Source organism: Macaca fascicularis, chromosome 8 (genome assembly GCF_037993035.2).
Source record: "Macaca fascicularis isolate 582-1 chromosome 8, T2T-MFA8v1.1".
Taxonomy (NCBI): domain Eukaryota; kingdom Metazoa; phylum Chordata; class Mammalia; order Primates; family Cercopithecidae; genus Macaca; species Macaca fascicularis.
Window position 1 is genome coordinate 39,667,352 of NC_088382.1, and position 21,331 is coordinate 39,688,682.

At 39.2% G+C, this 21,331-nt stretch overlaps 1 protein-coding gene across 1 annotated transcript; it reads right to left on the reverse strand.

The window, feature by feature from the left end:
- Positions 1 to 2,715: 2,715 nt before the first annotated feature.
- Positions 2,716 to 10,911, reverse strand: LOC102141904 (putative UPF0607 protein ENSP00000382826). Its single transcript, XM_073999925.1, is given in 6 exon segments — positions 2,716 to 3,438; positions 3,441 to 3,904; positions 3,906 to 4,121; positions 4,641 to 4,732; positions 6,119 to 6,156; positions 10,629 to 10,911. Coding segments are annotated over 6 exon segments (1,638 nt in total). The 3' UTR covers positions 2,716 to 2,893.
- Positions 10,912 to 21,331: the final 10,420 nt, after the last annotated feature.

Here is a 21,331-nt window from a genome sequence, read left to right on the forward strand (position 1 = left end):
AACCAAACACCGCATGTTCTCACTTATAGGTGGGAACTGAACAATGAGATCACTTGGACTCAGGAAGGGGAACATCACACACAGGGGCCTATCATGGGGAGGGGGGAGGGGGGAGGGATTGCATTGGGAGTTATACCTGATGTAAATGACGAGTTGATGGGTGCAGCACACCAACATGGCACAAGTATACATATGTAACAAACCTGCACGTTATGCACATGTACCCTACAACTTAAAGTATAATAATAATAAATAAATTAAAAAAAAAAAAAAAAAAAAAAAGAAATTACTTAACGGGTACCAAGGGCACTGTTTGGATGATGGTTACACTACAATCCCAGACTTCTCCACTACACAATATATCCATGTAACAAAACTGCACTTATAACCCCTAAATCTATCAAAATAAAAAATATGTAAAAATAAATAAAATAAAAGACATTCATAGTATCTGTCCCTTCACCTCAGTCATAATGAAGGTAAATATAATACTTAGTGTATGTGGATGTTTTTGCTCAGTAGTAAAGCATAAGGCAACGTAAGGAGTAATTTTTTTTGCATGTGCTTATATTCTCTCCCGATAGCAGAAATGAAATTCCTGTAATGGCCTCCTTTCCCTAAGCCTCCAATGCCATCCCCTAACCTCTCGCATGAGATTCTGCATAGATTGTCCTCCCTGATAAATGCTTCCTGAAGAAGTGTAGGATGGAAGTTTCTCCAGTGACCTTGAATGGATCCAGATAAACAATTTAGAAAAATAAAACCCTTGCATGTTGCTGATGTGTTCTGATAAGGGTGAAGACAATGGGGGAGAGGCCCCATTGATCAGCGAAGTCTTCTGCGAGCTCCTCTTTCCCCACAGCGTGTTTCTGCTCTGCTCATTTCATACACTCCTGTCACTTGTAAGCCCAAAGCATCAGTGGCTAAGAGAGTTAGCCTGGGTTCCAGAAGTGGACAAATGAAAGGATGCTACCTAAAACTGATGTAGAATCTTTATCTTTTTAGCATTAGACTTCAGCTAAAAGTGAGTTAATCTGCCATAAGTGTTCAGAATATTGTTCTGAGTTGAGAATATTGTTCTAAACATGTTCACATACTTGTTCAGAGTTACCAGTTTGTTAAACAAACAAACAAACAAACAAACTATTGACTCCCTGGGGTAAATAATATAGAACTCAGCAGTCGATGGGATATATTGGCGATTCCAATGGGGACAGTGGTGGAAGAGACAGAGTTTTGCCTATCCGTACTATGATTTTTAAAAACACTTTAAATCTTTAATATATTAAGTAGCAAGGAAAAATATTTTATTTATGATAACTAAATAATATTAACAACAACTTTATGGGGACATATATCTACATTTGTATATCAAAGTATTTTTAAAAAAGAAAATCATTTGTATCATTAAAATAATGTATAGAAACATAATCAAAGACCAAATACATCTTGGGCCATAATTTTACCACTTCTAAATTCTTATTTTCAAAAAAACATTAAGGGTAATTTAACTCACTACTGCTTTCCAAAATGTTATAATCAATTTGTCACATAGTAAAACTAAGTTGCCACCATACTAATTTAGGCTTAGAGATTTGTAAGGGTAACAAATATTTTAGAAACTTAAAACATAACCTTTTTGTTGAAATTTTATTTTTGCTTAGAACACAAAAGAAGAAAACAAGGAGTTTCATTTTTTTTTTTTTTTTTTTTTTTTGCCTGCTAAAAGTATTTGGGTAAATACTTTTTAGGTTTAAGATGGATCTTCTTTTAAAGATTTTAAATACATTTCTGAAAAGGCACTGATATGAGTTCCAGTTCTGAATGCCATGGTTATTTTCCCAGATTGTAGTGTTTTTTGCTGTTGTTGATTTTGTTTTGTTTTTTTCTTGAGACAGGGTTTCCTTCTGCCACTCTGCAGTCCAGGCTAAAGTGCAGTGGTGAGATCATAGCTCACTGCAGCCTTAGCCTCCTGGGTAGCTGGGACTACCAGTGAGCACCACCATGCCCGACTAATTCTTTAAAAAAAAAAAAATTGTACAGATGAGGTCTCAGTATGTTATTCAGGCTGGTCTTGAACTTCTGGCCTCAAAGAATCCTCCTCCCTTGGTCTCTCATAGCACTACATTACTGGTATGAGCCATCATGCCTGGCCTCCCTAGATTGTTTTTAGGCAGATATGCAAAGCAGGAGATCAGTGGATATGAATATACTCTGAAATTTGAAAGATGAAAGAAGTGACCAAGCTGATTCAGAATTAAAGTCTGTATGAAGACCAAGCCATGCAGAGTAAAAGAGGTAAAAGTGGTAAAAGAGGAAACAGTCAGGAGAAAGAGGCACATCATGATCCTTTCCCACTGTTAGCGACTGAATCTAAAGGCATGCTAATGTTAAGCTTCAAAATGATGTGCTTCTGCTGTGAAATTGCAGCTAAGTCTTTTCAAGGTAGCAATACCATTCAGGTTGCTCAAATGTTTTGATTGGATTAAAATAAAAACTTTTGGAAACAAATCTATTTACAAAGTCCATGCAATCCTTCAGATATGTGTGTTTTTTCTCTCCCTAGCTTTCTTTTTCTTTGAAAAGCAGTGCCTTGCAGCTCCTTTTTCTGAGACAGAAAAAAAAAAAATCAATGATCAACAACAGTCTAGTACTCAAGAACAACCTAGAAATAACAAATCAGTCTGTGTGTGTGACAGAAAAGGCGAGTGTTTGTGGTAAGGAAAGTTGCTACCGTTTCAGACTTCCACAGGGCAATTATAACAAACAGTGGGCAGCCGGGCAGAGGCCCTCCTCAGTTCCCAGATGGTGCGGGGACCAGGCCGAGATGCTCCTCAGGTCTCAATCTCTTGACCTCGTGATCCACCTGCCTCGGCCTCCCAAAGTGCTGGGATTACAGGTGTGAGCCACCGTGCCCGCCCTGCCATGTCTTCTTTCTCCTCCCAAGCGGCTGTTTTCGTCTCCTGGATTTTGATGTTCTACTTAATACCCCCATGTTCTTAACTATGTTGCCCTGCTGGAGCCGTCGTTCCCTTTGGGAAGCCTGACGCAGCTCCAACAGTGCCTCAGGAGATAGGCAGGGAAGCTTAGCAGGTGGGGACAGGCCGTCTCTATCCCACCTCAATTGCAGGGGAGGGGTCGGTGGCAGCAGCAGCGGTGGCCCTGACAGTTTTCTTTTGCGGGACCTGTGGCTGACAGCTCTGGGTGGAGAAGAGCCACTTGATGCAAGAGCTGCAGGATCCTTGCGCTGTAACTCCTTCCCCACCATCAGCAAGCCTGGAGAGCTGGGCAGGTGGTCTTTACCCAGCACCTTCAAGGCCGCCTTCTCTGGACACAGGAAGCAGCGCGGAACTGGGGCAGGGAGCACTGTTGGAACTGGGTCCGGCTTCCCAAAGGCAAGGACGCCTCCAGCAGGGCTGTGTGAGCTGGAGACTCCACGCCCTTGGAGTAGAAACTCACTGCATGCACCTGGACCTTGTCAGTCTGGTTCTTTTCTGTCAAGCCCTTGAGATGGACATTTCCCTCCAAGGGCCTGGGACTGCACCAGAAGGAAGTGAGGTTTCCTTGAGTCTCTAGGGGCCTGAAGGTGGAGGCTGCATCCCCATTGCTACAGGGGTGCCTTTTATTGTCCTCCTGCCCCTGGGTCTCTACCTGATCCACCTCCAGTGGTTCTTGGGGCTCTTTTTCTGCCCTCACCTCTGTCTTTGGAAGCGTGGCTGGGATCCGGGTCAGATTCCAAGACCTGATCATCTGCTCATCTAGCGAAGGCAGTCGGAGGTTAAGCTTGCGTCTGAGACTAGGGATCCTCACGCGGCTGAGGTGTCCGAACATCATGGAGTTGCGAGCAGACAGCATGGGTTTCTTCCTTGAGGGGAGCTTCCAGACCATAGAAGGCAGGACCTCCAGTGCCCGTGTTCCGAAGGAGAAGACACAGCCTTGTAGGGGCGCCATCGCACCTGGCTGGAAAAGAAGGCCCAGGACCTCTCAGAGGGTAGAAGAGGAATTTGGAAGAGTACAGGGCTCCCGGGACAGGCACAGGCGCAGGAGCGGAGCGGGGAGCCCCGCCAGCTGGGAAGGCCTCACCGACAAGACAAGCAGATTGCCAATGGCGTTGCCGGGACCTGTGGAGGAACCAGGAACAAAATATGCTTAGACAAGCACGTTGCCTATGGCGTGGCCGAGACCTGCGGTGGAACCTTGGGAGGTCGAGGCGGGTGGATCACGAGGTCAGGAGATCAAGACCATCCTGGCTAACATGGTGAAACCCCGTCTCTACTAAAAATACAAAAAAAAAAAAAAAAAAAAATTAGCCGGGTGTGGTGGCAGGCGCCTGTAGTCCCAGCTACTCAGGAGGCTGAGGAAGGAGAATGCCATTAACCCAGTAGGCCGAGCTTGCAGTGAGCAGAAAGCATGACAGTGCCCTCCAGCCTGGGCGACAGAGCGAGATTCCGTGTCAAAAAAAAAAAAAAAAGAAAAAAAGAAAAAAAAAAAAGGTTCGAAGAGCAAGTTGCCTATGACGTGGCCGGGACCTGCAGTGGAACGAGGAACAAAATATGCTTAGTGAATTGCCCATTTTGAGCGAATTGTGCGCGGACGAAAGTGAGGGTCAGAAGCGGAGAGGATACTCCTTAGTCACCCACTTCTCTGTGGCCTGCGCACACTGGGCACCTGGGACATCACAACTGGGCTGGTGGTAGAGCCAGGGTGTGGAGGAGTGCGCAGGTGAGGGCGCCTACGAGAGGAGTCAAAGGGCAAAGGGCTAGGCCCCTCCACTGGGCCAGCTGGACTCTAGCCTCAGGGACGTCCTGCTCCTGGGGTTAGGTGTGTGGCCCTGGATGGGCCCCGCTGTGGGGCTATGGGGGGTGCAGGGCTGATCCACCAGAGCCCTTCCTGCCTGGCGCCTGGCCTAGGCGCTGGCTAGCATGCAGTGGACCTGTCTTGGCCAGCCCTTTCCCCTGGGTTACAGGGTCAGAACCTGCTGGAAGCACAGCACAGGACCAGCCAGATCCCACCAGGCTCCCCCGGCGCCTCTCCAGTGCCTCTGTGCCACCTGGAGCCAGGTCTGCCTTCTCCATGGCCGCTCTGGCCTCGGGAGCTGCCACCCTCACTGTGCAGTTTTCCAAGTAGAGGACGTGGTGCCCTGACCTGACTGGATGCTGTCCTTTACCACATCCCTTCCTGGCAGGCAGGGTCTCCACTTCTTTTTACAAATTTGCCTGAGACCGTTCCTCAGGTCATTCAGGTGGTCATGGCCCAGCCACTCTGTGATTCCACAGCTGGCACTCTGTCCTGTGTGCTTCCTGATCATGGATACAGGATGTATTCTTATTTTTTCCTGCAGTCCTGGGGTACTTAGCACTGTGGCATATCTGTAATAAGCACATGCACACCTAGAAGGAGGTCTTCAACATGTAAGTTGACCGTGGTCCACTCTGGGCTCCAGTCCTCTACAAAGATGTAGGGCAGGGACTACCAGTTGTCAGCACGGCACCATCCCACACTGCTCTTCCAATGGAGCCTTTCAGCCCAGATATTCTTCTTTGTCTGGTGGGAAGGATCCAAGTATGTAAAGATTATGTTCTAAATCAGCTTTGGTCTATCCTAAAAGAAATTCACCAGTGGATTATTCCATATAGATAAAATTCAGTTTCTCTGGTCTTCCTAGAATGTGTCTAGAAAGCAAGTATATTATTTATTTACAAGTTAATAGTGGGTTAATGTTTTGGACTAAAATATGACCAACATAATTTGGTCATTGTGAGCATGCCAGCTCGGTCCACTCTTCACCACACATTATGATACCCTAAATATAACTCTAGATTTTCTTATCCCCAAGAGAAGGACATACTCTTGGGTGTCTGAACTAGTGAAACATGTATGAAAAAATATTCGGCCACTTTACATCTTTTTATTGGAGAATTGGAACCATCTATATTCAAAGATATTATTGAAAGGCAAGAAGTTAAAAAAAAAAGAGAAAGAAACAGTGCAGAAAACATGATTGGGGAAAGGTGAGGGAAAGCACCAATTCCACCTAAAATTATGAAAACCCTAGAGTTTGTATTTAGCTGGCTTCCTCCCAGCTTCTTTGTGTGGCCAGCTCTGCTGTCTTCCTCACCTTGCTGACACTGAGCAGATCTGTGTGTCTCTTTGCTGCTGCAGAGGGACACAGGATCAGTCAGTAACAAGATCAGAGGCAGCAACAGTGGATGCCTGACTTGGGGTTCGTTGAGTATGAGTGACTAAAAGCTAGAGCTTTACAGCAAGCAGCAAAACAACTCAAACTTCTCGCAGGTAACAAAAGATGATAGATTTGGAAGTCAAATAGCTGTGATTTCTAATCCAGACTTCCTAGCATGGCCTTAGAGAAGTGTCTAACTCTTCGTATCCATTTTTCTCATCTAGGGGAGCACAAGAAATGAACACTTAGCACAAACATATTATTGTGACAATTACATCAGGTAAGCCATAGAAATGACCTAACACGACGGCTTAAACATGGTAGGCACTTATACACCTGATCTAAGTGGTATTAGGAAAACAGGGGGTGCTCTTTGCTCTACTAATTATTCATATGAGGATTTAGAGCCTGCTAAAAGCAATGGTAGCATGTGGATTTGTGTGTAACTCTGAGTGATTGACAACATCTGCTTGGAGAAATGGGATGAGAATGATTTTGAGAAAGGCTCAGCAAGAAATAATGTGGTGTTTTGAGTGAGAAAAGAGAGAATGGGGCCAAATATGCCAAATACGCTATTTCACAGTTAGCACCAATAGACAAATACAAATAAATAAAACTAATACACAATAATATACATATCTGATTTTCAAGCACCACATGACCTAGCAGGCAATAAACATCAATAAACTGTCTGGGTGCAGTGGACAGGAGCTCAAGAGTAGCCAGGGCAACATAGTGAGACTCCATCTCCACAAAACAATGTGTGTGTGTGTGTGTGTGTGTGTGTGTGTGTGTGTGTGTTAGCTAGGCATGGTGGTGCACACCTGTAGTCCCAGCTACTTGGGAGGCAGAGGTGGGAGATCACTTGAGCCTGGGGAGCGGTCCAGGCTCCAGTGAGCTATGATCATACCACTACACTCCAACCTGGGTGACTAAGCAAGACGTTATTTCCAGACAAATGAACAAACAGCCAACTAAGTATTATAAAAGCTATCATACTTTCTAGTACCTGAATAATCTGGGCAAGTACTGTTGGCATGCTAATCACACAAGGGAGTGTCACTGAAAGCTTCCTAAAGGGACAATGACAAATAGCCATGTGGAAGGCAGAGGGAAAGTAGCAGGTACTCCTCTAAGACAGAACAACACCGCCAAAGGCAGAGTCAGGTAAAACTTCACTATGGAGGTCAAGAGCATGTAAATTTGGATAAGAATATTTTTATAGGGAATTGGCTGGAGAGGAAATGGTTGAGATAGGGAGGTCTGTGTACCACATTAAGCTCTACTAAGGTACTTCATTGACTTGACTTGGGCTACACGGGAAGGAGCGATCCAGTTCATAGCTCCCAGAAATCCCCATTCACGTGTGTTGAAAACAATTTGCTTGACAAGTTGAAACTTACAAACTGATGAGATGCCATTCATTTTTATATGCAGCTTCATTCTACTGACATGATCTGTGCCACTTCAGTAATGAAGTAGAACCTAAAGATGGATTAAAATTGTGTGTACCTATAGTTTATTTTTCTGATTGATTACCATTGTTTCATCATAAATATAGGCAAAAACAATAATGGAAAGCATGGATTTCTAGTGGACAGCTTTTGTTCATTTGGTTTGCTAGGACTGCTGTGTCCTTTCTTCATTACTAATTATTTTCTCATGCCCCTGGGAAGCCTGTAAAAATTTCCCCTGAAATAATTAACCATCCTGCCTCTGTGTATGCAGAGCACATTGCTTATATCTTTGTCATGGTCTTTGTTCTATTAAGCCAGAATCTTGTTAGTGTTTTCATTTGTAAGCTGATGGAAGATGTCAGCTCCATTCTGTAAACTTCTGAAAGACAAGGACCAGAGCTTATTTGTCATTGTACCTCTCACAATACTCAGTCCTGTGCTTTGCAAACAGCAGATGCCCAATAAGTGTGTGCCTGCATGAACTGACTGATGAATATTATTTGATGTTTGAATTTTAGTCATCATTATAATGGCATTGGTCATCTATCAAGTTTATACTATAGTTCATAAAGCTGTGTTTCTAAATACTTGCCATGTTATCAAGTTATTTTTATTCCAAAAATAGATTAATGGATGAAGGCTGCAATGAGCTTAAATCAAATATTTGTGGCTTATGAAAATAAAGCACAAAGCAACTACAACTATGACTTTGGTTATAACTGTAGGATAGTAATACATTAAACCAACTGAACCCTCAGTAGACACATTAAGGTTTTCAGTTTTTAGGGTAAAATTCCACTGGTTTTATAACACACAAGTATCTTCTGAATTTACATCAAAGAATTACAATGTCTTATTTTAACCACACAGTAGTGTGTAGTTAAATGTGGGGCATGTTCTAGGTCTAGCGGAGATTAGAGGACTAACTGAGGAAATGATGACTAATGAAAATTATTTGTTAAGCCCAGAAAGAACTGCAGGAGGAGTGAACTATGATAATTATGGGCAGAAGAGAGGAGAGGTGACTTTTCAAAAAGAGAAGCAACTATAACTTTTTCTGTTTCTTTAATAAAGGGCTATGAGGAAGGCATGGAAGACAAGGATAACTCAGGGAACAGAGAATATGGCAGCACAGATAGTGTCACTTGGGGTTTTGGGAAGGGATGTAGATATTGGCTGTCACTCAGATCATGTGGGATAATGACCCCAGAACAGGTTTCCACCTTCATTAATACGCAGGAGGTACCATTCAAATATTTGATTTCAATCAGTGACACATTTTGGCATTCTATGAAATGCAATGTGATTTTAATTACATGTTATTTCATCATGTTACAAGTGTATACTGAAATAACAATACATTTGGATTTTCTGCGATGGAGTTTAGATAGTTTCAGGAATGTTGCTAAGTGGGTTGCTTAGGCAAAGGAGATAAGCAAGCAAGGTGACATTCACGGAAAATAATTCTCATGGAACTGATTTTCACAGGCATTGACTCGAATGTGCCAGCTCCATAAGATGCCATGGATACATAGAGGAAACCATCTCAGTTTTAAAGAGGACTGACTTTGTTTCAATGCTCCTTAATTTCCAAACTTGTTTTAACTCTTCTACCAGAGACTGACTCTTTTAGATCTCAGTCCAATAGTCCCAGTGATTGCTGTGCTCACACCTTTACATCATCAACAATTCCATATCACTGTGGACATACCTTCCATTAACTATTGAAGTATTTCCTAAGTAGAGTAGTAAGACAAAGCCCAGGGTCATGAATTGCTGAAACTCTAAAGCCATTGCAGTTTATCCTGGATACCTTTTGTTCTAGTTCATTCTTTCTTGGCTTTTAGGTATAACTTTTTTCTTCCATAAAATTTTACACTCAGGGTAGAAAGCCATTGCAGTTTATCCTGGATACTTTTTGCTCTAGTTCATTCTTTCTTGGCTTTTAGGTGTAACTTTTTTCTCCCATGAAATTTTACACTCAGGGTAGAATCTAGAATTAGTTAATTAGACTTTGATATGAGTTAGACACCATGTTCACAGATATCATTGACTTTTAGATATGAAAATGATTGTAAATATATCCTAGTCCAATCTCCATATGTTTTATGTAAGAAAACTGTGTCTCAGAGATAAGCTTTGGATTCCACAGCATGTTAGTGGCAGATCAGGGAGCCTGGAGCTTAGGTTAGAGAGTACGATAATTGCTTTTGATTGCCAACAATGCAAGGCCCAATATAAATAGCCTTAAGAAAAAGGCAGGTTTGGAAGATAAGAAATATGCTGGCTCATGTAATTGGCCATTCTAGGGGATGATCTAAACATGGCATGCTTTTCCTTCTGCCAGTTTTCAAATGTTCTCCTCTGGAGTCACTTTCATTGCCACTCTGCTGCTCTTTGGTGCTTCTATGATGTCTACCAGCAGCTCTAGGTTGGATACCTCATTTACATTCTGGAGAAAAAGAGAGCCTTTTTATCTCATCATTCTCAGCAAAATTCCAAGGTTCACACTAACTTGTCCAGCTGAGATTCCATGACTTCTGCTGAACCAACTGTGTGGACACTGAGAAGAAGATTTCTGACATTCTGCAGTTTCGGTTCCCCAGAACAGTGTATCAAAACTAAACAAGTAAAGAAACTGCTTCTTTCACCAATATAGTCCTGGGTATCCTGTGAAGCTGGCCTCCACTGGTTACAGAGGAGTGTTGGGCAGGTGGCTGGATGCTCATTGCAACTAGGATGAGCAGGAATTGACACTCAAATCATACCTTTTGTTCAGCCCTGTCGCCCACTCTGTCAGTAACCATGACTGCCAAGGACTTGAAGCCTGCATGCTTCTCTGGGTTGCATGGTGCACTCAATATTTTTTTCTCCCACTGCCCCCTCTCTATGATGTTTTATATGTTATGAGTCATGGAACTGTGTTATATATCTCAGGTTGGCCCACAGGTAATGTTTCTACAGTGGTATCCCATTCTCTTTCCAAATACCTGCTGCTGTCCAGTCTGTAGACAAACGCCGGGGAGTAACATCAAAAGTAGTAAAGTTCTTCCTTTGAATTGCCTCTGAGTCTCTGGCTTTTCCTGGATTTTTCACAACTGCTTGGACCCTGCCTTCGTGTTTCCTTAGGATTTTGCTCACAGAGTTACTGTGCACTTGGACCTCACAAATTAGAGCTCGTGGGGTTTGATACCACATCCAATAGGATAGATAGTCAAAGTCCTTACTCCTTCTGTCCCTTCCAAAAGCTGCTTGATTTCTGCTCACCTCCATCTCAAATTTTCTTACAGTTTTCCCTACTACTTCACCATCTATAGCTCCAAACCTCCTCCAGGGAGTTCATATGAGGATGATGATGTCCAGGAAGGTCAAGTGACTTTTCTAAGGCCACAGTATTAGTAAATAGCAGAGTATGACTAAGTCTCTTAATGATAATTGTCAACTTAATAGAAAAAAGCTGAGACAATTATCAAATTACTGAAATCACTTTCATTCCAGCACATGCTGAATACTTTGGCTATAGCAATGCTCAAAATTACTTCCAAATTTACAATTTAGGGCAACGGGTGTGAGAAGGTAGACATTAGTCACAATGAGACAAAACAAGAGAGAACTGATCGTCTATTACCTTAAGCATTCACCTTTCTAGGAAACTATCAGGAAGTCAGAAAATTGCATAAATATAATGATAGTATGACTCAAAGTATTTTTCCTTAAACTTAATAGTAAAAATATATAATCTCTAAATTATTACTTGTTTTCTTGCTTCAAGGTCAAAGTGAATAGCACATCTTTGGAATGCTCTCCATTAGGAGTGATTGACAAGAATTTCTTGTAAATTAACTACTCCCAATGTAAACATATTCTTGAATAAAGGAATGAATGTATGTCCGTTAAAAGCACGTTACCGTTTAATAAATCAAGGAAACCATTGCCTATTAACTAGATGACACACTTGAAAAAATATATATTTTTTTCTGACTCTGAATTCAGTATTTGGAAGTTCAAACTCTTCTAGTTTTGATTTCAAGGCAGATAGTCTCATGTAGACCTGTAAAATATCTTATTGAAGAAATCAGAAAGTGACCTCTTCAAACTGAATTAATTTTATTCAAGTTCAATAGCAGAAAAAAATGGTTTAGATTAAAAAATAGCTCTAGTTAATTATGACATTCCATTCTACTCTGATTCTATCAAATTTTCAGATAAGGACTGATCTTTGGGAGCTTATCAGAGCTGCTAGAATATTTCTTCTCTTCATTTGGGCTTTAAATCTTTCTTAGCAAATTGCACAATGCTGCTGATTAGCTGATATCTAGTGATTCTTAAAGTTTTGACTTGAAAGATGGTAATTGCTAACATAGTACTGCCATGAGTTTAACAGAAGAAAAATAAAGTCAAAACGCTTTACTTTGACTTTTTCTAGAATACTATTATTTTTTCTCTTTGGCAATGCTTTCCAAATCCTTTGCTTCAAGCTGATCTTGGTAATTAAAAGAATGATTTTTAAAACTCTCCAAAAGGATTCTGCATATTAAAATGCATTAAAATGCAATGTTCATAACACAGGATATTTTACTGTAACTACCTATGGAGGGTAAAATGGGAAGGAAATTAGGTGCTTCCTCTGTATTCATTGCTCATGCGTGTTTATTAAAATTTAGTTATATAAATGAGAACTTGACACATTAACAAGCAGTTACATGACTGTTAACTCAATTTCTTTTTAAAGACTTGAGAAAATAAGGGAAAAATGAAAGTTAAAAAGAAGACCCTGTTTGTTGAACTGTAGCCATTTCATTCTCATGAAAATGGCATGTTCATGGCCAGTGCAGTTAATTTACTGGTGAACAAAACTAGTCCAAACTAGTTCATTGAAATAATATAGTGCAAACTCATTGACTGCAGAAATAACCTCAGAAACTTATATCTAAGCTCAAAAGGGGTCATTGTCCGGGTGCGGTGGCTCATGCCTGTAAGCCCAGCACTTTGGGAGGCCGAGGCGGGTGGATCGCCTGAGGTCAGGAGTTCGAGACCAGCCTGGTCAACATAGTGAAACCCTGTCTCTACTAAAAATACAAAGAAATTTGCTGGGCATAGTGGTGGGCACCTATAACCCCGGCTACTCGGGAGGCTGAGGCAGGAGAATCTCCGGGAGGTGGAGATTGCAGTGAGCCAAGATTGTACCATTCCACTCCAGCCTGGGCAACAAGAGTGAAACTCCATCTCAAAAAAAAAAAAAAAAAAAAAAATGGCTGGGGGGCATTGTACCCAAACAGGTAGGGGGATCATTCACATAAGTTACTGGACATTATGGAAACATAGCAACTAGATAGAGCATGTAATTTCCCCTAGACTGAAGTGTTATCGTGGAGACACAACCAAAGTGAGCCATGTAGTAGAAGCCTGGTGGGGAACATCCATGCCAAAGTGTTAGTGACACCTGGCTGTAGCCAGCCCTGGAGATGGACTGACAAGTAAGAAGTCCTCACCTGGACTTCTTATACTCATAAATACTCTGGATAGCAATCATTGTGAGTGAAAGGAAGATTTAGGAAGAGTTGTTACAGGCATTCCAAGAGGTCTGACTTTTAAAAAATGCTACAAAATACATGGTGAGTTGCCCAGTAACATAAGCCCAAATCATAGATAGATTGATCAACCAAATCCCATCAAATCAGCAAATATTTACTTAAAGGCTGTGTAGAAGGAGTAATAGAAAGAATAGGGGTAAAGGAAGAATCATACATACCATTTATCCTCTAGATGATATTAGTCAACTTAGAAAGAATAAAATTTTCCCTCTTGAAAACTCTGGTTTGAGCCAGCACAACTGTTCTCAATCTACATGAAATGCTGCTCTTGACAATAGAGTAACATTTAAAAGCAGATTTTAAAATGTGCCATGCTTAAAAAAATAATTAACCACTTGTCTCAAGGCATGTGACAAAAATCCATCCTCTATAAATGTCATTGATAAGAAATTTTCATATAAAATTTTTCCACATTAGAATGTGTGTGTGTGTGTGTGTCTGTGTGTGTATGCGTAGGGAGCTTCTGAAGATATGAACAAATTATTGAGTTAGATCATTGTGACATCTGATGAAGGCATCAAATAAACACAAAAATAAACATTCGCTGTATTTGCCTTTTATTTTTGATAAATGCCTACACATTTCACTTAAAGTGTACAAAGAACTGGATCAGGGGACATACACATTTTGGCAGAGCTGAGGAGGTAAGGAAAGATCTATACCACAGTTAGCAGTGTGGTATTCTCACTTTGAGCAGATGGCATAAAAGGCCAGATTCTGGCGAGAGCTTGGTGCTACATTGGGAGAAGCACACCAACGTTAAAATGCTCAAAGCACAACTTTTGTAAACTTCACAATTTAGTTCAGAGGCTTTCATGAGTAGTGAGTTAGAATTTTTGCTGCCTATTCCAATAATTAGATCTTCTCAAAATGACTCTTCTTCCCTTTACCATGGTAAGCCCTTTTAGAATGGCTCATGAACTAGGTTAGAGTCATTGAAGTCAATTTCAAGATCTGGAAATACCAGAAATAAAATTAGAAAACAAGAAAAATATTTACCTTTGAATCTTCATAGACCGAGAACCTAATAGACATTTACCAAATAATAACCAAGAAATTATTTAGGAAGTACTGAAGGAATAACAAGTGTCTACTATTTTAGGAAACCTTGAATGGAAACATAAATGGAGGAAAGATTTACAGGTAATTTTATTTTTCTTCTTTGTGGCTTTTTATCCTTTATCACAGTATACAATGATCATTCTTATTATAACTTATAAAATTTTACATTTTTATAATTGTTTGAAATATGCTGTTCTGTCAGACTGAAAGTTTCATTAACAGATGGTTCCGACTATTGTGTTTATTACGATATCCACAGTCCCTAGGATAAGATCTAGCAAATGCATGGTAAATATTTCTTATTCGATTAATTGATAAACGATGACTGAATGAAGAGTAAATGAATAAAAAATAAACCATAACCTCTGTTTCCATTTCCACATGTAGGGAGGTTGACAGCCACCAATCTGTCCGAACAGGTAAAAAGTTAAACAAATTGAAAAATCAACCACTCTCCTTAGATTAATAAGGACAGACCCAGGTCAAACTTGTGTGTCTTACCTCCAGAACTTTGACCAGGTTCTCACAGTAAATATAGAAGAAAAATCTCCCCTAGCTTCTAGCAGGGGAAGAGAAAAGGAGATCACTTAGAAATATGCCAGAACACTTTGTTCTTCTTAACAAGGTCTATTCTCAGCAGAAACTAGTTAACCAGAGCCTAACTTATGGGGATTTTATTAGAGCTGATCTAACCTGCGGTAGGGAAATACCCAACTCCAGTCCACTCTAGCCTTCCATGTGCGGAGAAAAAATGACCAAATCCCGGCCCACTGTAGCCATGCTGTTCTACCTAAGAGACAGGGGAGAAAAAACACTGAGAAACAGTTATGAAACTCACAGTTCAGAGGCATAGGCTCAATAAAAGACTGAGACTTAATCATAGCACTATAGAATGCTCTGACCACCTCATTACTAACAGACTATTTACAGCAATATCTCCTAATTAGTACGTCCTGTTCAGTTAACAAGAAAAATTTACAACACATAGTAAAAGGAAAACATACAGTTTGAAGAGACAGAGCATACATCAGGATGAGGCATGTCGGGGTGTTGGAAATATCATACAAGAAATTTAAAACAACTATGATTAGTATGCTAGGGCCTCTAAAGTGGAAAGTAGACAATATGCAAGAACAAATGGGCAATGTATGCAGAGACATGGAAATCCTAAGAAAGAACCAAAGGGAAGTGCTAGAGACCAAAAATACCATAAAAGAAATGAAGAATGCTTTCATAGGGCTTATTAGGAGAGTGGACTTGGCTGAAGAAAAAGCCTCTGAACTTGAGGATATATCAATAGAAATCTCCAACATTGGAAAACAAAGGGAAGAAATAGTTCAGAAAAGAACAGAATATTCAAGAACTGTGGGAAAACTACCAAAGTTAGAGAGATGTGTAGTGGGAATATTAGAAGAAGAAACGAAGGAAGAGAAGCAATATTTAAAATATAAAGACTAAGAGTTCTCTCAAATTATTGTCAGACTCCAAATCACAGATCCAGAAAGCGCAGAGAACACAAGCAGAATAAGTGCTAAAAGCATTACAACTAGGTGCATATCATTTTCAAACTACAGAAAATCAAAGGAAAAAAATTCTGAAAGAAACCAGAGGGGAAAACACAGCTTACCTATAGAGGAGGAAAGATGAGAATTAAATATGACTTCTTGGAAACCATGCAAAGAAGAGAGTGGAGTGAAATATTTAAAGTGTTGAGAGATTTTTAAAAAGCACACCAATCTCACCAATCTAGAAGTCTGTATTCTACAAAGTTATTTTTGATAACTGAAGAAAAAATAAAGGTTTTCTCAGACAAATAGAAACTTGAGGGAATTTGTTGCCAGTAGACCTGTCTTGTTAGAAATGTTTAAAAACATTCTTTAAAGAGAAAAAAACAATACAGGTCAGAAACTTGCAACTACATACAGAAAGGAAGGGCATAGAAAAGAAGTAAGTGAAGGTAAAATAAAAGCTTACTTTCTTATTCTTCCCCCGCCCCCGCAAGACCTGTCTCTCTCTGTTGCCCAGGATGGAGTGGAATAATGCCATCACAGCCCGCTGCAGTCTACATCTCCTAGACTCAAGTGATCCTCCCACGTCAGCCTCCCTAGTAGCTGGGACTACGTGCATGCACCATCATGCCCAGCTAATCTTTTTGTAGAGATGAGGTTTCACCATATTGCCTAGGCTGGCCTCAAACTCTTGGGCTCAAGCAATCTCCCTGCTTCGGCCTCCCAAATTGCTGGATTTACGGTAGTGAGTCACCATGCCTAGCCTATTTTTTAACTCTTGTTTGATCTAACAGATACAAGTTTGTTTGCAATAATAATGGCAGCAATATATTTAATTAGTTATTAAATTTTTATTTAATAACTCAAATTGCTGGATTTACAGTAGTGAGTCACCATGCTTAGCCTATTTTTTAACTCTTATTTGATCTAACAGATACAAGTTTCTTTGCAACAATAATGGCAGCAATATATTTAATTAGTTATGCTTATATATACATTTTATGTATATATATGCTCATGTATAAGTGAAATGAATGCAACAATGATACAAAAGATGGGAGAGAAGAATTCGAATTATTTTGTTATTATAAGGTACTTACAGTACCTGTGAGCAGTATCATGTTATTTGAAAGTTACCTTGAATGGCAGGTGGAGGGGCCCATCCTGAGTGCATGTTGCATCATTGCTGTCTTTTAAAAAAAGTAAGTAAGTAATCCTGAATTAGTTATAAATATTTATTGCAAACTCTAGTTTTAAAAAAAGTATAACTGATATGCTAAGAATGGAGGAAACAATGCAGTCTTACAAAATGCTCAATTAAAACAACAGTAGGCAGAAAAAGAGTGGAAGCCAAAAACAGAAACAAAAAAGAAGGGTAACAAGTGGAAAACAATAGCAAATGTGGTAGATATTAATCTAACATATCAATAATTACTTTGAGCATCAATAATTAAATGCATCAATTAAAAGATAGAGATTGGTGGCATGGATCAAAACACAAGGCCTGACATACGTTATCTATAAGAAATCCACTTTAAATATAAAGATATGTATAGCTTACAAGTAAAGGAATGGAGACAGTTATACCATGCTAACACTGATAAAAGAAATGTGAGAGTATCTATATAATTTTAGATAAAGGAGACTTCAAAGCAAGAAATTTATCAGGAATAAACAGGGGCATTAAATACTGATAAAGGGGTCAATTGTCCAAGAAAACATAACAATTCTTAACATGTATGTCCTTAACAGCAGAGCATCAAAATACTGGAGATAAAACTGATATAACTGCAAAAAGAAATAGATATAACTGATATAACTGCAAGGAGAAACTATTATAGTTTGCAGACTTCAACAAGTCTCTATCAAAAATAGACAGATACAGCATGTAGATAATCAGCAAGGACATAGGTGAGCTCAACAACAGCACCAATTAACTGAATATAATTGACATCTTTAGACTATTTTATCCAACAACAGTAGAGCACATTCTTCTCAAGTTCACACGAAACATTCACAAAGACTGCCTATGTAGTAAATCCAAACCAATTAACAAGCAAACTCTTGGAACCTGTAAGAGATGATAGCAAAAATGCAAGATGCAAGGTTAATATATAAAAGTCAATTACTTTCCTACATATCACCAATAAAAAAATGAAATTTGACTTTTAAAACAAAATATCATTTACATTAGCACCACCCAAAATGAAATATGTGGCACAAATTTAACAAAATATGTAAAAGATGGAGATGAGAAAAACGATAAAACTCATCAAAAAGGAATTAATGAAGAGATTGCATGGTTATTGATAGGAAGACTTAAATTATCAAGATGTCAATTCTTCTCACCTTGATCTAGGAAACTCAATGCAATCCCAGTGAAAATCTCAGCAAGTTATTTTGTGGATATCAACAAACAAATTCTAAAGTATACATGCAGAGGCAAAATATCCAGAACAGTCAACACAATATTGAAGAGGAACAAAATTGGAGGGCTAAAGTATTTAAATTTAAAAAAAAATAACAAAAGTACAGTAATCAAGACAACGTAGTTTGGCAAAAGAATAAATGAATAGATTAATGAAAAGTAGTAAAGAACCCAGAAATAGACCCACATGCATATAGTCAAGTGATCTTCGACAAAGAAGCAGAGACAATACAATGGAGAAAAGATAGTCTTTTTAACAAATTATTCTGGAACAACTGGACATCCACATTTAAAAAAAGAATCTAAACACAGATTTATACTCTTTACAAAAATAAGGTCAAAACTGATCACAGGCCTAATGTAATATGAATTTTATAAAACTGTAGAATATAACAGGAGAAAATCTAAATGGCCTTGGGTATGATAATGGCTTTTTTATTTTTATTTTTAGAAGCAGGGTCTGTCTCTCTGTGTCACCCAGGGTGGAGTGCAGTGGCATGATCATAGCTGACTGGAGGTTCGAACTCCTGAGCTCAAGTGATTCTCCTGCCTCATCCTCCTGAGTAGCTAGGACAACAGGTGCATGCCACCATGTCCAGCTTATTTTTTTAATGTTTTGTAGAGATGTAGTCTTGTTATGTTGCCCAGGCTGGTCTTGAACTCTTGGGCTCAAGCAATCCTCCTACCTCAACCTCTCAAAATGCTGGGTATGAGTCACTATGCTCAGCCAATTATGACTTTTTAGATACAACACCAATGGCATGATTTATAAAAGAATTGATAAGCATGACTTCATTAAAATTAAAAATTTCTGTGCTGTGAAGGACACTATCAAGAGAATGAAAAGCAAAGCCACAGTCTGGAAGAAAATATTTTCGAAAAACACATCTAATAAAGGACTTTTTTCCAAAATATGCAAACGCCTATTAAAAATTAACACTAAGAGAACAAACAACCTGATTATGAAAATGAGTCAAAGACTTTAACAGTCATTTCATCAAACAGAATATATACCAAATTAACATATGAAAAATGATCCACATCATGTGTCATTAGGCAAATGCAAATCAAACAATAAGATACCACCACACATCTGTTAGAATGGCCAAAATCCAGAACACTGACAGCACCAAATGTTAGTTAGGATGTGGAGAAACAGGAACTTTCATTCATTGCTGCCAGAAATGCAGCAATGAATTTCCCTCTGCGTATATACATTAGAATTTGTTTGCCAGAAATGCAAAGTGTTATAGCTGCATTGGAAGACAGTTTGGTTCTTTCTTACCACACTGAACTACTCTTACCATACAATGTAGCATCGAAGCTTCTCAGTATTTAGGCAATGGAGTTGAAACATACCCATACAAAAACCTGCACATTGATCTTTACAACAGCTTTGATTATAATTGCCAAAACTTGGATGCAACTAAAATGTCCTTCGGTAGGTCAATGAATCAATAAACTGTGGTACATTCAGGCAGTGGAATATTATGCAGTGCTAAGAAGGAATAAGTCATAAAGCAATGAAAAGATGTGGAGGAAATTTAAGTTTACATTAGTAAGTGAAGGAAGCCAATCTGAAAAGGCTCATTGCATTGACCTTCTAAAAAAGGCAAAACTATGGAGACAGTAAAATATCAGTAATTGCTAGTGGTTGGGGGGACAGAGGGATGAATAGAACACATAGGATGTTTAGGGCAGTGAAAATACTTGGTGTGATATGATAATGGTGGATACATATTATATATACGTAATATATACATATTATACTTTTGTTCAAACCTATAGAATGTGTAACACCAAGGGCAAACTCTAATAAACTATGAACTTTGGGTGATAATGATGTGCTAATGTCAATGCAGATTCATCAGTGGTAGTAAATGTACCACTCTGATCAGGGATGTTGATAGTGGGAGATGCTATGCATGTGTGCAGGCAGAATATATTTGGGATACATCCATACTTTTCTCTTAGTTTTTCTGTTAATGTAGAGCTGCTCTAAAAACAGGAAGCCTTTTAAAAATAAAAATAATAATTAAAAAATCATAAAGGAGCCAAAATTTGAATTAAAATTTATCACTAGGAGTATGGCCCAAGAAAGTATTATACAGGAAGGAGTGACCAAGCAAATAAAGAGCTAGAACACACTAAAAAATTAAAAATAAATAATTATCACTCATTTTTTTCATAGTCTAGTTCTAAACTTCTTGATCATTTTTCACTCTAAATCTTATTTTGCTTCATATCCTCTGAGCTTCTGACATCATTATTTGGTTTCCTGTATATGACTTCCAAGTAACCCAGATCAATCTTATTATGCACCATCTGGAATTTCTCACTGCCTTGGCATGCCCTCCATATTGCAATCCCTGGGACCCAAATTTGAATGAATCATATACGAGGTTAGTATGATCTTTGACACAGTGCTGTGTGGGCTGCTGAATTTACTGCTTTTGCCTGACTGGGGCTCTGTGGCTAGATGTCCCAACTACATACAAGGTTTCAGCATACGCTGGGGGCCTACGATCCCTGTGTTGGCCATACTCCACTTAGCTCAGTCCTGACCATTTTCTGTGGTGACACAGGTTGTAGGTAGGTTTTCAAATGAAATTCAGAAAATCACTCACCTTTTGAAGAAATGTGTCTCAAGGCAGAAAGAAAAGGTTGACATCAGCAAAAATGGCAAATTAGAGAATTCCAAAAGTTTATTCTTACACAAAAGCAACAAATAAACTGGCAAACTGTCAGAATTGACTTTCACAGAACTCTGGAAACTAACCAAATATAACCAAATGCTTGCAAAAAACAGAGAAATGCTTAATAAAGAAAAACCAACCGAACGTCAATAAGAGAGCTTTGTGGCATTTTAACTTACCCTAATCCCACCCCCCAAAATTCTACCTATATCTGGTAAAACTATCCTTCAAAACTGAATAAAAATTAAAACATTTCCATTCAAACAAAAATTGGGAGTTTGTTACTAATAGATCTGCCCTACAATAAATGTTAACAATAATTGTTCAGGCTGAAATGAATATACTTTTGGTTTTTAACTCTTTTTCTTATATAATGAAGAAAACTGCATAATTCAATAATTATAA